This window comes from Aedes albopictus, chromosome 3 (genome assembly GCF_035046485.1).
Source record: "Aedes albopictus strain Foshan chromosome 3, AalbF5, whole genome shotgun sequence".
NCBI lineage: Eukaryota > Metazoa > Arthropoda > Insecta > Diptera > Culicidae > Aedes > Aedes albopictus.
In genome coordinates this window covers 299,694,708-299,712,693 of record NC_085138.1, presented here as the reverse complement: position 1 = coordinate 299,712,693, position 17,986 = coordinate 299,694,708, and the positions used below count along the sequence as shown (strand labels likewise).

The 17,986-nt window shown below is 39.4% G+C and overlaps 1 protein-coding gene across 1 annotated transcript in view; it reads right to left on the bottom strand.

Moving 5' to 3' along the window:
* LOC109405281 (spermine oxidase-like) overlaps positions 1–17,986 on the bottom strand; it is a 28,164-nt gene continuing 10,178 nt past the window's right edge. The window contains exons 4-5 of the mRNA XM_029857087.2: positions 11,773–12,963; positions 1–373 (exon numbers count right to left, since the gene is read on the bottom strand). Of these exons, the coding sequence (XP_029712947.2) occupies positions 76–373; positions 11,773–12,963 (1,489 nt within the window). The 3' untranslated portion in view covers positions 1–75. The remainder of the gene's footprint in view (positions 374–11,772; positions 12,964–17,986) is intronic.

Genomic DNA, 17,986 nt, shown 5'->3' with positions numbered 1-17,986 from the left:
TGGGTTTGGATTTTTTTTATTTGATGAGTTAAATTCAAGTAAAATCTCATGTTAAACATTCCATAAAAAAACAACCTAAACAAGCTTTCCAGCCTGTTCCATTCCGGACAGAAATGCACCGTGCACGGTGGAAAAGTACTTCCCGTGACACGCTTCACCAGCGAAATGCACAGTGGGGGACGATGATGATGTTGCAGCAGCTTGGGATATATCCTTTGAATCTCGATTCTCGTCTGTTTCCCCTGTTAATGGGTTATATCGGCTACATACAAGCGTTTCCTGTAGGGCTTTCAGAAATGCGGGTTCGTAATCGCAGTTCACGGAAGTGTAACTGTACGATCCCCGAACGAACGGATTCGAATTCCAACGGGTGCTGAAATAGAGAGTTGATTTATCATTTCGAAAAAAAAAGTGTCCAACTTTATGTTTTTGTGTCTGTCTAAGGATCTCCGAATCTTATGTATACCCAGGCACCAAATTTTTCCCTCACTCACGCGAGTAACGATCTATCACACAGCGATATTATCCGGATAAAGCAGCCTGTGATATTTTCCTTGCACCCATAGACGATTGAAAAGCCTCTCACTCTGGTTCTTTGGCGTGATAAAAGTATGCTCTCTCCAACTAGCGCTCACTCACAAATCGTTTGTTCTCGCAGAAGAAAGTGGTTGCTAAGTCTGCACCAACCCATGTTTCCACCCGGTTGACGTCTGAGCGGTTCCGTGTTATCTAGATGACCATGAAAACAAGAACAATTAATGTAAACACGGCAGTACTAAATGTCAAAACGTGCATCGGTGGAGACGGTATTGATTGATGCACCAAGCGAAAAGAAGAAGAAGTTTTGACATCCAAGCGGTGTGCCATCGATTAGATCCTCGTCGCTGATTGGTCGATGGATGTAAACGGCACACCGCTTGGATGTCAAAATTCTTCTTCTTACCGCTTGGTGCATCAATCAATGTGACTCGGAGACGGAGTGAAAAATTTGATGCTTTGTTGTTTATCCGCGAGTTGTACATGGAGAGAAAGAGAATTATCGCGAGCGCTGGAGTGAGAGACTTTTATTTTTCACCCCATGCAGTGAAAAATCATGATCGCGGAGGTGGATAAATCCGAGGAATCCGATCATGTGAGTGAGAAATTTGATGCCTGTGTATACCCAACAAACATTTTTGCTGAACAATATTGTGTATTCAGTTCAAAGTTGGATTATCCCGACTGTTTGTGAAACTGTTCAGAACAGTCGTCGAATTTCGAGAGGATTCTCGATGTATTCTATAGAAATCGATCAATCAGCAAATTGGTTTCGAGCACATCATTATTCCAACATTCAGGTCTTAAGAACTTAAAACATAGGTAATTATCTTGGTTATTATGTAAATTGCGAGGTAAATTGTCCTTATTACACCTTATTTTAGAAATACAAAACATTTATCGCGGAAGAATATCTTCACAAATTTATTAATTGATAAACATTGCATCTGAACACCCCCCGACTTCCGCGCCAAAAAGCTGGTGGCTTGGCTGCCGGCAACAGCTGATCAAGTTATCAGTTGACGCCCGGTCAGCTGTCCTTGTTTCACCAATTGAATGTTTTTAGATACGCGTTTGCGCGCGAAATCTTTCTCGCTCATTTCTGCTGTCAAATCCGCCAGCGAGCGTTCACCGACCGTTTGAAACGTCGACTGTTTCAAACGGTCGTGAACAGTTTGGAACTGGACGGTCAATAGTGGAACAGAAAACTCTTAAGGAAACTCCGAAAGCTTTATCAATTAATCCAAATATTGTAGATACCGTTTCTGGCGAACCTTTGGAAAAGAAAAAGCTTATAAAATGATTAGCACCTGCAAGTGGAAATCGAACTCACACTCAGAGGCCCTCGAAACGCCTAGACGACTGACGCCGCTAACCACACGGCCAAAAAACCATCTCTTGGAACAAGTCCTGCGGGAATTCCTGGACAAATTTTTGAACAACTGTTGGAAGGATTCCCGAAGAATTTTCCTGAAGAGATTTCAGTGAGTCTTCTGGATGAACTTCATCCCACGAAGAATTTCTGGAAGAATTCCTGAAGAATTCCTAAACAGCTCCCAAGGAAACCACATGGCGATGAAACCAACTCTTGAAACAATTCCTTCGGGAACTCCGGGGTGAATTTCCGAATTAATTTTGGAAGGATTCCCGAAACAACTATGGGAAACGTTTCCCGAGGTACTCTTGAAAGAATTCTAAAAGGAACTCCTGAAATAATTTCCAATAGAACCTGGAAGTATTCCCCTGAAAATCCATAAAATAAACTTCATGGAACTTCTGCAGCAATAATTAAAAGAAATGCTGGAAGAATTTCCGGAAGAACTCCAGAAGAATTTGCATAGTAACTCCTGTAGAAATTCTTGATTAAAAAGCAGGAATTCCTGGAGAAAAAAAACACTCGGAAAATTATTGGAGAAACTGCTGGAGTGATTTCTGCTGAAACTGTGGGAGGAATTCTAAGAAAAATAGCAAGAGAAATTTTTGGAGACAGTTTAATTTATTCCCGGAAAAATTACTAGAAGCCCTGATAAAAAGTATCATAAAAATACGATAAATTTTATTGTTACAACACCATTTTTTTCGAAAAATATTCACCATTAAACATATTGTAATTTACACAACACACTCACCATCACCCCTATTGTTCTATACCATTCGGCGAATGGTAAATGGCACTTTTACAATAAAAAATGGTGGTCGTTATGTATCTTAACCATAAAATTTTGAGAAAATTTTCATACACTTTTTCGCGAAAAACAATAGAATGTATTGTGTTTTTATGAGACATTTTTAGGGCAATTTTCAAAAGATAACAATATATCTTAATGTTTTTTCATTGTTCTTACAATACAAATACAATTAATTGAATGGCGTCAAATGAATCGTTGTTACAATAAAAATACAATAATATTTGTTGTTATTTGTAAGCAGTTTTCGCTTTTGAAAATCCATAGAATTTATATTTCCCGCTAACATTTAAATCCAGCATTTACGAGCACTAACGTCCGCCAGAATGATATGCACATTTTATGATAAGAATCAAACACTCTGATGTATGTCTGGTATGTATTGCTTGGCAGCTGTTGATAAGATCTATCTTCAATCTTTTCAAATAACTGCCAAATATCACAAGTCAGACCTCAGGTCGTATGATCCATACCATAAATCGTTCACAATTCATGTGGCCATTAGTATCTGTAAATACTGGAGAAAAATGTTACCGAGAAATATGAATTCTTTGGTTTTTCAAAGGCGAAAACTGTTTACATAACAACAAATATTATTGCATGTTTATTTTAACATCGGTTCAATTGACCCCATTAAACTAATTGTATTTATATTGTTGTCAATGGCAGTTTACTATTTACTAGATTCCTTTAATTTATTGGAAAACATTAGAAAAATCATTGTTCTTCTTTTTCTTGTCTTAACATCCTCACTTGGCTTTTCAGCTAGTTTTCTATAAGTACTTCCTCAGTTATTCATTGAGAGCTTCCTCTGCCAACACGGCTTGACGTCTGTCAGTTTTAGCGAATAACATTCGATAACCGAAACATCTCAAATTTAAAACGAAAACTATAAAAAATGTGTCAAGTGATTTTGTATTTGATTATACAAACATGATCCAAGCAACAATAATACTTATTGTTATTCATTTGTTACAAATTGTTTTTAAGTGTAATTGAGAAATAAACTCTTTTTTAATAAAAAGTCCATGAGAACTTTGCAGGCACTTTTGCAACTATTTAAAAACAATTTAAATTAATTTTTACTGATAGTAACTTTAAATTATTATAGAACTATTGAAAAACAATCGAATCAATCAGTCACTAATAAAGCTAATGTTCACTTATTGTACTAACTATATGGGCTTGATTTCTATTGTAAAAAGTAACAATATATCTACTATGTGTTTTATTGTGAACAATAAAACCAGTCATTTGTTAATAATATTTACCATGTAAAGAATGGTAATTTTTTATCCGGGAGAACTACCGGAGAAACTGCTGAGGAAATTCCTAGAGATACTGTTAGTGACATCAACAGAAGAACTCTTCGGGGAAATCCTGGAGAAATAACTTCTAGAATTGCCGGATAAACAGACAAAGAGATGGAACGATTTCTAAAAAAAAAACGCTTGTGGAATTCCCGTAAATGATTCTGGAAGATTTTTTTTTTTGAGAGACTGCTGAAGAAATACCTTCAAAAAATTCTAGTGTTTGGAGAGATTCCCGGAGTAATTGTTGGAAGAATTTCTAAAGAAACAGAGGAGTTTAGCCATAACTGGTACACTTTGGCGGAATTTTAAGGAAAAAAATCTATCTTAATTTAAGCAAATCGTGAAGTTTCAGGTTATTTTGCATCGTTAAAGGTTGAAAATCATTTATGGTCAATTTGAGGTACTATAGCTATAACTGGTTCACTAGTCCTTGCGAATAAATTTTCATATTTTTTGGATTTTCCTAGAGTTGAAAATTTTCAAAAGAGTTCTTTTTTCGAAATGCCTGAAGTTTTTTTCAATGAAACATTTCTGTAGAAACATTGAAAGAAAATTCTTACAAGAGTTTCTGACAAAACTATAAGAATTTTTAGCTATTTAGAAATCCTATTTAAAGATTCTTTCAAGAAATTAAGTTAAATAAAATATGCAATGCATGCACGGTAAAGGTTGGGTATGCTGCGTAATTCAGATTCCATTGTGATCCACTAGCCTCTGCACCTCTGCACTATGGGGGATTCCCATACAAGCAGGCGGACAAAAATATTTTCGTCATATTTTCGAGGATTTGTTAGTATTCTATAGTTGGTTCGACTAAAATATATTGTTTATGAACATTTTTAAACATCACGACCAAGTTTTGAAAAGGGCGTATTTTCAATATGGTTAAATATCTGATAATATATAAAAAGTTTGGATTTGTTTTATTTTTTTAATTTTTATTTTGTATTTTGTGCTTAGAATGATCAAATCTATTGTGTAGTTACTTTCAAAAATGAATTCCAAGGGAATTTGCTTAGAATGTTTGACAATCGTCGTTTAATCTCAAGGGGCGCGCCCGGACGGTCCCGTGCGTAAAAAACGCTGAATCTCCCAAGACCGCAATTTACGCAGCATTTCCCATACAAAATCATAAGTGTAGACCTAAAGCTTGATCATAAACCGATTTTGAGCCTGGGAATGTTTGGGAAAAAAAAGATGCCGGTTAACAAAATTTTAATCTCATGCCTTTTTCAACTTCTTCTTCTTGTACCTTTTTTTTCTTACAATTGTTCAACTATTTCACAAAACCTCCTGTATGTTGGAAAGCTTGCGTCATTACCTTACCAATGATGTATTGAAACCAATAGATAATGATGATATTAATAAGAAAATATCGATTTGAAATTATGTGTTGTTTTTTTTTGCAAAAATTATTTTTTTTTGCTTTACTCGACTTTGATACTCAATATCTTTGTATCTACATCAACTAGACACTTGAAATTTTTGATTTCTCTTAGTTAATATGTTTATTTTTGATAGAAAATTTCAGATCAAGCATTGGTGTAAGTCACTTTTTTGATTTTTGTCCGCCTGATATCCTATAGTGCTCTGCCCAGCAACTCCTATCCTTACCTCCTCGTGGTACCGGCTGGAAACTACGAGCAAGCAACCTTAGGGAAGATCGGGTAACCAACCCCGCTGGGAACTTTGGTCGTAGGCTGACAGGGAAGGGGGGTTTGCTTCGGCAAACCTGAGCGTCTGTTCTCCAGGAGGAGCGGCTCACAACAGCGTCTGATGCCTATGTTAGGGGCGGCTGATCAACGTCCGAGTGCCAGGGAAGGACTCTAAGCTCTGGTCCTCCGGAAAGTAGGGGGTTGGTGTCAGGCCCTACGAGCCAGCCGTAAAAAAACCATTGTAACGGAAAATCAGCAACAGAATAATACGAACTGAGACTAACAGCAACAACCCCAGCGAACAAAAAGGACTTGTGATTGGAAACTCGGTACGCGGAACTACCGATCTCTCAACTTCATTGGAAGCACCCGCATACTCGCCGATCTACTGAAGGACCGCGGGTTCGGCATCGTAGCGCTGCAGGAGATGTGTTGGACAGGATTCATGGTGCAAAGATTTAGAGGTAATCATACCATCTACCAGAGCTACGGCAACACACGCGAGTTGGGAATAGCTTTCATCGTGATGAGTGATATGCTGAGGTACGTGATTGGTTGGTTGCCGATCGATGAAAGAATGTGCAGGTTGAGGATCAAGGGCCGATTCTTCAACTAATACTAAACGCATAATAAACGTGCACAGCCCACACTCCGGACTCACTGATGATGACAAGGACTCATTTTACGCGCAGCTCGAACGCGAGTACGATCGCTGCCCAAGCCACGACGTCAAGATCATCATAGGAGAGTTAATCGCTCAGGTAAGCCAGGAGGAGGAATTCAGATCGACGATTGGAAAGTTCAGCGCCCATCAGCAGACGAACGAAAACGGCCTACGACTCATTGAATTCACCGCCTTCAAAAACATGGCCATAAGCAGCACGTTTTTCCAACACAGTCTCCTTTATCATTACACCTGGAGATCACCACAGCAGACTGAATCCCAAATCATCCAGGTTCTGATGACGGACGGTACTTCTCCGGCATTATCGACTTCAGGACCTATCGTGGCGCCAACTTCGACTCCGACCACTATCTGGTGATGGTCAAACTGCGCCCAAAACTCTCCATCATCAACAATGTACGGTACCGGCGACCGCCACGGTACAGCCTAGAGCGACTGAAACAACCGGATGTCGCCTCAGCATACGCGCAGAATCTCGAGGCCGCGTTGCCAGACGAAGGCGAGCTCGATGAGGCCCCTTTAGAGGACTGCTGATGGAGTACAGTGAAAGCAGCCATCAACGACGCAGCCGAGAGCAACATCGGGTACGTGGAACGAAATCGACAGAACGAATGGTTCGACGAAGAGTGCAGAACGGTTTTGGAGGAGAAGAACGCAGCGAGAGCGGTAATGCTGTAGCAACCCGACAGAACGTGGAACGTTACAAACAGAAACAGCAGACCCGCTCTTTCGGAAGAAAAAGCGCCGCCTGGAAGAAGTGGAGTGCGAAGAAATGGAACTGTTGTGCCGTTCCCAAGAAACACGGAAGTTCTATCAGAAGCTCAACGCATCCCGCAACGGCTTCGTGCCGCGAGCCGAAATATGCAGGGATAAGGACAGAGGCTTCTTGACGGACACCTGAATGGCGTGAAGAACGTAGGCACGGGAGACCACGGCAACGGAGGAAACGACGACGCCAGTGCAACGGAGGACGGAAATGAACCAACTCCCACGCTGAGGGAAGTTAAGGATGCCATTCACCAGCTCAAAACCAACAAAGCAGCTGGTAAGGCTGATATCGCAGCTGAACTCATCAAGATGGGCCCAGAAAAGTTGGCCACCTGTCTGCATCGGCTGATTGTCAGGATCTGGGAAACCGAACAGCTACCGGAGGAGTGGAAGGAAAAGGTAATCTGCCTCATTCACAAGCAAGGCGACCATTTGGAATGTGAGAACTTCAGATCACTATTCTGAATGCTGCCTACAAAGTGCTATTCCAGATCATCTTCCGTCGTCTGTCACCTAAAACGAATGAGTTCGTGGGAAGTTATCAAGCCGGCTTCATCGACGGCCGGTCGACAACGGACCAGATCTTCACCGTATGGCAAATCCTTCAGAAATGCCGTGAATGCCAAGTCCCATCGCATCATCTGTTCATCGACTTCAAAGCGGCATACGACAGTGTCGACCGCGCAGAGTTATGGAGAATCATAGACGAAAACGGCTTTCCTGGGAAGCTGACTAGACTGATTAAAGCAACGATGGATGGTGTACAAAACTGCGTAAGGGTTTCGGGTGAACTATCCAGTACATTCGAATCTCGCCGGGGACTGCAAGAAGGTGACGGACTCTCATGCCTACTCTTCAACGTTGCTCTGAAAGGTGTGATGCGACGAGCCGTGCTCAACAGTCGGGGAACAATTTTCAAAAAATCCGGTCAGTGCGTGTGCTTCGCGGACGACATGGACATTATCGTCAGAACATTTGGAACGGTGGCAGACCTGTACACCCGCCTGAAACGCGAAGCAGCAAAGGTCGGACTGGTGGTGAATGCCTCAAAACAAAGTACATGCTGATTAGAGGGTCTTGCCCGGGATTTCCCGGGACAAAAATCCCGGGAAATCCCGGGATCTAAAAAATCCCGAATCCCGGGATATTTTCCCAAATTTCCCGGGATTTCCCGAAAATTAAAAAAGCAGCAATAATTTCTTTAATAAAACATATGTCACTCTAAATCATTTCTAACAATGTTTTCATTTTTGCATTCGATTCTACTCTATCTGGCTGGTCCTGATGCCATTTTTTTCTATGGAAATTACTAAAATATGGATTCTGAGTGTTTATTTTAAGCTATCTCAAGTCCATCTAGTATGGTCATATTTCTTGCAACATTTCACGTAGCAGAATTTGTTGCGATGAAACATGTTGAACATGAGAAATGTTTTCAGGTGGAACTTCTGCATTTTTTTTATATATTTTTTCGAAAATAAATGCTATACTAGGTGATACATATTTTCAAATGTTTCTGAAGCTAACTCCTAAAAATAATGCATTGATGCTTTTTAGTGATCTAGACAAAGGAATGCTTGACACATCTTCAACATAATTTTGGCGAATTTTCGCTCACATATATCTTGACAGAATAATTGCAGAATTTTTGGAGGTATTGGTATTGGTAATTGATTCCTGATAAAAGTTCTCCAGAACTATTTCATGTAATCTATAAGATATTTTTCCAATGGAATTCCTTGAGACATTTTCCCTAAGTTCAGAAAAGTTTCATACGTATTTCTGCAGAGAAACATGTGTAGATTCTAAAGGAGAATCTTCTCTGACTTCTGTGATTAATTATCTTAGCATGCCCAAAGTTCTGCAGGAAAATCAGGATTCTGTAGAGAATATTCTTAGGTTTTAGCATAGAACTCTCTCAGGTTAATGTGGAGAATTCTTTGAGGATTTTTCAGATAGAAATCTCAACATTCTATTGAGAAACCCTCATGGTTCTGCAGCGACTTCTCTTAGGAAAGAATCCTTTCTGAATTTGGCAGAAAATCCTCAGAGAATTCTGCTGAGAAACCTATTGGGAATCTCAAGATGATCCTCTTAAGATTCTTAAATAGAATTGTCACATGGATTCTCTCATAGTCCTGCTAATAATTTCTTTATTAGGTCATAAAAAATACTGTGGACAAGAAATTATGGAGAAATCAAGGGAAAAATTACAAGTAAAAATTTTGGAACAAATTTCTAAGAGAAGCTTTAGATTCCAGAAAAAATGGCACTTCTTTAATGACCAAAATGCTCTGCTCTGTCAGAGAAATTGCTCCGAGGAAAAAAATGGATTCAATTTCTTCATTACTCCAGAAACAATATTATCTTTAGAAGTATCTTACAAAACGACGAAATCTTCTCTTATTTGAACATTTTTTTTGTCGATGAAATTTGATAAAAATGCTTTAGAATATATTCCACTACTTTTTTATATGATTTTAATAAAATTTTGATTTTTTCCCGGGATCCCGGGAAATCCCGGGATTTTAAAAATAAAAATCCCGAATCCCGGGATTTTTTTCAGTCCGGGAAACAAGACCCTCTAATGCTGATAGGCGGAACCGAACACGAGCGGATCCGTCTGGGTAGTAATGTTACGATAGACGGGGATACTTTGGAGGTGGTGGAGGAATTCGTCTACCTCGGATCCTTACTGACGGCTGACAACAATGTGAGTCGTGAAATTCGGAGCGCATCATCAGCGGAAGTCGGGCCTAATACGGGCTCCAGAAGAAACTGCGGTCGAAAAAGATTCACCCACGCAGCAAATGCACCCCCGAGCAGAAGGAAATACCAACAGCATAACAAAATGTGTTATTTTGGCAAAATAACTGAGTAACGCAAAGAGTTATTTTCATGTTATTAGCATAACATACCATGTTATAAACTTGTCTGTCAAAAGCGGCAAAATAACAAAAATCATAACAAAAAATGTTCCTGGTAGACCAGTTAAATAACAGGTTTTGTTAGTTTCATAACAACTTAATAACAGTGAATTTATACAATGTTTCAATAACAAATTTTGAAATTCAAAAGTTATTGATAAAATATGGATGCAAAATGGGTTATATTATCAGAATCATAACAAAGATTTTTTATCCTCGCAAGGTAGGTATGTTACCCCTAAGTTCGAACCATTTCAGAGGAAAAAATGAATTATTGTTGGTTCCATTTTGAAAATAAAAAGTAATAAACAGCCATGACTTAGGCCATAACCCAGCTATAGCTCATAAGCCAGGCATTCAAAGAGAATGGCACGCTCCTTCCTGGCCCAAACGGCCTTGAGATAATTTCAAAATTAATTTTGTTGATGAGTTAAGGTGGATCATGGCTGTTCACTTTTTTATTTCCAAAATAAAACCAACAGAAATTCTACATTTTTTTCCACTGAATTTACAAGAAATTACAAGTAGTTCGAATCATAGACACCGAAGATATGGGTCATAGACTCCAAACATAGCTTTTTGTATGGAAATCAGCAAATGTTAACTTTTACATTTCTTTTGCTATAAATCTTGCATGGTGTAGTTGAGATTACAAAACTTAATTGTTGTGCTATTGATGATTAAATAATGGTACACTCTCAACAATACAATAATAACAGAACTTGTTCTACAACAAAACATCTTATTATAATATTAAAATATGTCAATAGCAGCATCATAACAAAATAAGATTGCTCAGCAAAACCTATTATGGCAAAGTTATTCCTCAATAAGTTAATAATAACAAATCAAGATATAAAAACAGGTTTTGTGATTCAGTTGTTATTATTTTGATATTCTCCTCTGCTCGGGCCATGTACAAAACGCTAATAAGACCGGTGGTCCTCTACGGATACGAGACATGAACCATGCTCGAGAAGGACCTGCAAGCACTCGGAGTTTTCGAGCGACGCGTGCTAAGGACGATCTTCGGCGGTGTGTAGGAGAACGATGTGTAGCGGAGAAGGACGAACCACGAGCTCGCTGCACTTAACAGCGAACCCAGCATCCAGGAGGTGGCCAAAGCCGGAAGGATACGGTGGGCAGAGCATATTGCAAGAATGCCGGGCATATAAATGTATGCATGATGACTTAAGCGCCATGGTTATAAATGTTGAAGTATCCGAAGATTTCCATGTGTTTCCAGTTGGTATACTTACATTTTGTTTCATGAATTCGGAGATCCTTCCACATTTTTTTTTCTTTCAGTCCAACATAGGGGATATTACCTATTCTCGGCCGTTTTGTTCTCTTCGTCTTTGGGGTTTTTTTTGGAACCTATTGAACTCAGAGTTGGTCTCAAATCCTTCCCAACTAAGCTGAAGTATATAGCCAAGTTTCAGGCAATTTGGCTGCCAAAAACCCCCCATGACGAAGAGAACAAACCTGCCGATAATACCCATTGTCACCCTATGTACCCTATTCTAACGCTTCTAAAGTTGCTAAAAATGCCATCAAAATAATCAGTTAGTTCTAATACTCAACGAGTCTTAAAATATTTACTAAGAAGGACCCATTTTGCGGTCCGAATTTTCTAGAATAGAATTCATATCGAATCGACCCATTTTACCCTTGACCAATCAGCTATCAAACATAACTTACCAATAGTGACGAATCGGGTACGGTACTTTTCTCCTTGTAAATTTCTCCAGCAGGAAAACGCAATCCGCTACAATTTGAGCATCAGACAATTTTTCCATTTCCAAAGCTCCCCAGCTGCCGACCCATCCCAGCAGAGTATTCGCCGGTCCAGGACTGACTATGTCAAAACCGGAAAGAAATCTCGTCCAGTGGGCTCCTTTCTCAAGATTGTCTCTCCAGATTAGTTGGAAGCCTTCCGCGTCTTCCCACCATGCGCTTTCAAACTGGAGGAATATTTTGTTGATTGTACCGAATCCTATGTTCCGGATCGATCTCCGGTAGGACTTGGGAAGAGCGGGCTGGAAAAGGCGATTCATTGTTGCCTTCAGCACTCCCAGGGAGAAGGTTACTATGAGATGCTGGCAACTGTAGCTGGTTTCATCGGTACACCTCACCAGGACGCGGGAGTCTTGATCTTTCCATCGTATTTCGGTGACTTCCTTTTTGTATATTATTTTATCCGACCCTATTTTGTCGATCAGGCAGTTTACTAAAGCTTGGAATCCATACTTCATATTGATATGCGCTTGACAGCTTTCTCCATTGAAGGAATAACTTCCCCATAATTTCGCGGATACATCCGACATGGTTAGACAAGAGTTATCTATCACTTGGAATCGTATGTGCCACTCCAACAACTGATATGCCAATTCTTTTTTCTCGGCGGACAAGCTCGGATCCAATCTTTTGCTGAACTCTTCTCTAAGAAACAACTCCACTGAAGCAGGAAAGTTCTCACTTTCTCGTTGAGCAAATTCCTCACAATCCTCCAGAATTTGTCCAATCAGAAAATCCACCTTTTTCACGAAAAAGCTGTCCAGTTTTAGTCCATCATCTCTAACGTATTCTCCCAAGCCTTCCTCGGAAAGCTCTTCGTGTAGCAAATCATGCTCCTCCGCAATCTGATACAGCTCGTTTTGCTTACCATGCAGCCATTGCGCTCCAGCATCAACCATGGCCTTACATTGTCGGTCTCGATCTCCGAAATTCTGCATCGCTATGGTTTTTATCCTTCCGCCTGCTTCCGGCTGTGCTTCCAATAGTAGAAAGCTCTTGCCAGAACCGATCAGAGCTTTCGCAGCACCAAGTCCGGCTATTCCCGCGCCCAGTATCAGGACATCCACATCTGCGTCCACTTGGCGCTGCAAAGGGCTGCCGACGGAAAGAACAAATTCTTCCATTATTACAAATAGATACGCGTCTGCGAGTGGATCTGCAACTCAAAACAAGGAATTCTTTTTATTTCATAGGCAAAATCATTCTCGGTCTTCGGAGAGCAATTGGATTACTTATGTTACAAAAAATGGCATACTTGGTTGGTTTATTGGCACCTTTGCAAATTAAACTTACATTTATCATTTTTATAAAACGAACATCTTTAATGGAAGCAGGAATGCAATCTGGAGTCTATTTGTTGCACTTCAAAAATAGTTTATAAAAGTAATAATGAAGTAAAAACACAACTAAAAACAGGGGGTCTCATATAGCAAATAGGAACACGCTTTGTCTTAGAGATGTGCCTTCCTGTATAAATGAAAGAAAACAGAGAAAATATACAATTGTAGGAAAAATAAACGCATGCACAAACTAACTACTTTGAATTTTTCCACAATGTAACAAACTGGGACAACGGATACTAAAAATTTTCCTACGTTTTATGTAATAATTTTTTTTCGTGTTATTCTGAAAATCGCTTCTATATTGGCGAATACATTATGTATGTTTGACCACTAGACATGTTGTTAGCCTTAACCATCATTGAATTATCTGGATCTGGAAACATCTTCCTGTTTAAATGCCTAATCTGTGGAGCTACGATTTGGAACGTTGGAAGATATCTCCCAAAGGAAGTATATCGAGAAACAGAAGGCTTCGTGGCGACGTGTATACATGTAGCTGATCACACCCCCATGTCGGATGATATAGATTGGTTCAATCACTTAGTGGTAGGAATTCAATCGTTATTGCCTGTGATTTGGATGTCAGAATGGTTAAGTGAGTGTGGCAAAGCTGCATAATAAATTACCGAAGTTGGAACCTGTTGGAAGCACTGTCTAGATTGAACTTAGTTCTAGTCAACGAAGGATGTATACTAAGGTGGCCCACACTTATATGAAAAACGAAAATTTCGAAAAATGCCAAGTCTTACCTCCTCAATCAGTTGTTTCGGACTCCCAGAAGCTACGTTCAGAATTTGAGCAAAATCGGTTGAGCCTAAGGGGGCGCTCAAAACGCTTGAAGTTTGTATGGGAAAACTTGGCCAAATGTATGCAGAAATTTCAAGTTTTCGAATTTTGCCGCTAGGTGGCGCTGTAAGCGTTCAATAATCAAACCCTTTGGTATTATTGTAGGTGATTATATGTCAAACAACTTTGTCGAAGACCGCAAAGTGATCCAACGTCTGTGGAAAAAGTTATACCCTAGGAAAAGTGAGGAAAAACTTTATTGTTATTTTTCCAATACATGTAAAGGAATAATATCAATAATGAAATCTCAAAACTTTGCCTCACTTTGCCTAGGGTATAACTTTTTTCACAGACGTTGGATCGCTTCGCGGTCTTCGACAAAGTTCTCTGGCATATAGTCACCTACAATAATACCAAAGGGTTTGATTATTGTACGCTTACAGCGCCACCTAGCGCCAAAATTCGAAAACTTAAAATTTCTGCATACATTTGACCAAGTTTTCCCATACTAACTTCAAGCATTTTGAGCGCCTCCTTAGGCTCAACCGATTTTACTCAAATTTTGAACGTAGCTTCTGGGAGTCCAAAACAACTGATTGAGGAAATAAGACTTGGTATTTTTCGAAATTTTTGTTTTTTATATAAGTGTGGGCCACCCTAATGTATACTTACACGAGAAAGCAGAGAGTACATCATCGACCTTACGTTTTGTAGTCCTCGAGAAGCACGAATTGGAGCATCTGTAAAATTTATTCCCATAGCGAACACTAAGCGATCCCATACTGTCTAGAAGAACGGTTTCCCACCGATGGAATGTGTGGATATTTTCAAATAGCAGAATTGAAGGATAGAAGCTTTCGCTAACGAGGTGTTCGCAGAAATGCTTCGCTATGAGTGCAATCAGCTAAACCAGAGTCCGAACGAACTGCTTTCGAGCTGTTTTGAGCTTGCGATACAACTAGGGTAATTCGCTAATTGTTGAACACTACCCAAATGTTGAACAGTTTCTGAATATTTTATTATAAATCTTACTTTAGTAATTTTCATCCAACGTAAACGTATGATGTAGATGCATATACATATGGGTTACGATATTGTTCTTATTAAGTTACAAAATTATGCATATTTTATGTCAAAACAATTGATTGAAAATTTAGTACCGCTGATGACACGAAAACTGCACAATTCTTAAGATTTATTTTAAGAAATTGTTGTTACGAAATAAGCTTTGCGGGCAAATCGATCACAAATATCCAAGGCACACCATAGTTACAAGAACTGGAAGGATGTCCTTAACAGTTTAACATTGTTTAAAATCACATTTTCATTGTATTTCAATTTGAAAAAATATTTTTCTTATCACGCTATCATTATGCATCCATGATCCAATTGTTGAACACTGGCATAACCTACGATGTTAGCATGACTGCTAGATTTTTTTTTTCACTTTACCTAACCGTGCATTTCATGGGGTTTCAAGGGCGTTCCAGGGATGTTCTAGGGGTGTTCCAGTGGGCTTCAGAAAGATTCCAGTGGTTTTCAATGGGTTTCAAGGGCGTTCCAGAGTTGTTCAAGAGGAATTCAGAGTGTTAAGGGGGTCCCAGGAGTATTTCAAGGCGTTCCAGGAGGTTCAGGAGCAACCCACGGGTTTTCAAGGGATTTCAGGGTAGCTCCACGAGTGTTCTTGGGGGTTGAGTGCGTCCCATGGGTTTCCAGAAGTGTTTCAGGGGCTTTCAAAGGCATACTTTTCTTCTGTCGTTTTCGCTTCTAATCAAATCTTTTCAGCCATTTTTGCATCTAGTCATGTTTAAAACGTTTTCAGTCCACTGGAGTTGTTTTAAATGAGCAATTCCTTGCCATTTAAATGAATCGTCACTAGCTCGGACTAGCTGGGCACAAAACACGAAAAACCCGGAAAAAATCCGCCAGAGTGAAAAAATATCGGATGTCGGGTCAAAGTCGGGTCAAATTTTATCAAATGTTTGACCACTGTTGGACTCACATCGGATAATTGTTGGGTCTATGTTGGGTTTGGTGGCCAAAATAAAAACAGGTGAATGATAGGTTGATGTCGGGTTATACGTCATCAATTACGAACAAAGCTTCAACCGTTCAACAATTGGCGAGAACCGTCCAACATTAGGATGAGCTAGCTCAAGGAAGCGTTCAACATTTGGGTTACAGACTTCCCATACAAATGTTCTATTTTTTCTAAGAAAATGGAATTTAAGGGAATACAAATTCAATGGGCAGTATAAGGGATGAGTAGATCTAGACGTTCGCTGGATATTTTTCAACTAAAGTGGAATTATGCACGGAAAAACAAACGAAAACCAAAATGCCAGTACTAACCGTTCAACAATTGGCGAATTACCCTATGTGTGGTAAGGGAAACTATGAAGCTGATAATATTTGAAAAGGAAAACAGTTACCGTCAAGGCGCCATTCACCGTGGGGGCTCCATTCACTGTGTGCCTTCGAATATTTTTTCATTATTTCCATATTACGATTGAATGATATGACAATTTCACCAATACAACACTAGTGTATTGTTACCATGTCAAAACGCTCATTAGAAACATTTAAAAGTATCATTTTGACACTAAAATGTGTTTACATGAAGCGGGTTTCTGCTCGTTCACTGCATTCATAGTGAAAAAAACGAAAACTGCGCTAAGGTGATTTAAGCGATAAATTAAATGTAGTAACGTTTTTATTCCACTAAGAAGCAATTAAATTCACATATTAGGTATGTATTTTGCATTACCGAAGTAAGTTTAACAAGAAAGTACGATAACTCGTACTTTTTAATTGAAACAAAAAGGCACGGTGAATGGGTACCCTAAAAATCAATGGTCTCCATTCACCGTGCCCCATATTGTCCCATATATCTAGAAAAAATTGATAATTTGAACATTCGTTTTATAAATCTTGCAAGTTATTACTTGAAATGAATTTAAACTAAGAAAATTCCCTTGGCTGGGTTGTTTTGATCATTTTTAAACAAAACTAGCTGAACCCGGCAAACTTTGTCTTGCCTACTGCGTTTTTTGACGTTTCAAGACTTTAGGCATGTTCAAGTCCCCGTTCAAAATGTATGAAGTATCGATTTTCAAAAACTCTCAATTTGTCTCATAAACCTTCCTTGGGTGAAAACTAACAGAACAAAACTTAGACGACTTAAATCGCCCTCCGTTCGCAAGCTATGCGCGGTCCCGCGTATGCCATTACATTTTTATATATATAGATAGAACAAAATTTCTCATACACGGTGAATGGGTCCCTACTACCACGGTGAATGGTAACCTACCACGGAATCAGGCGACCTTACTACCCTTTACTAATTGTACTATATTACCAAATTTTGTGAAAAATTTCTACTTCTGTGGATATTGCTTTAATTTTAACCTTGATTGATTGATTTGTCTTTATTAGAGAGACTTTCAGCCCTTGGCTGGTTCGTCTCTTTAATTTTAACCTATAATGAAGGCAATTAAGGGCGGCACCAACAATGTTTATAAGACTGGTGTCAAATGACAGACCTTATTTGCCCCGAATCCTCTTAGATCCACGGTGAATGGTACCTTGACGGTACTGCATTTACAGATTATACTCGTTTCATTTATTTGGCTTGTTTTGGCAGCGTCCTGTAAATGAACAGAATTTGAATTTGTGTAGAAATTCTCAACAGACGAAACCAACTGTCATTTGCTCGAGAAAAAGAAGCGAGGGAGAGAATGAGAGTGAGAACTCCAGATCCAGCCGAGTGATGTATTCGGCATCCGATTATGCCGTGTTCGGTGGATCTAGCAAAGTTGAGTCAGTCTTGAGAGCAACGCTTCTCATTTAGGCCGGCAAGAGTGGTTCTCAAGAGCGGAATCAGGCCGGAGATTCAGGATAATCAGGCAGAGAGGCAGGAGATCTCCCGTAACGTGGATGCACTAGGCTGCGGCTTATTTTTGAAAAGCTTGTGTTGAAACTTGAAATTC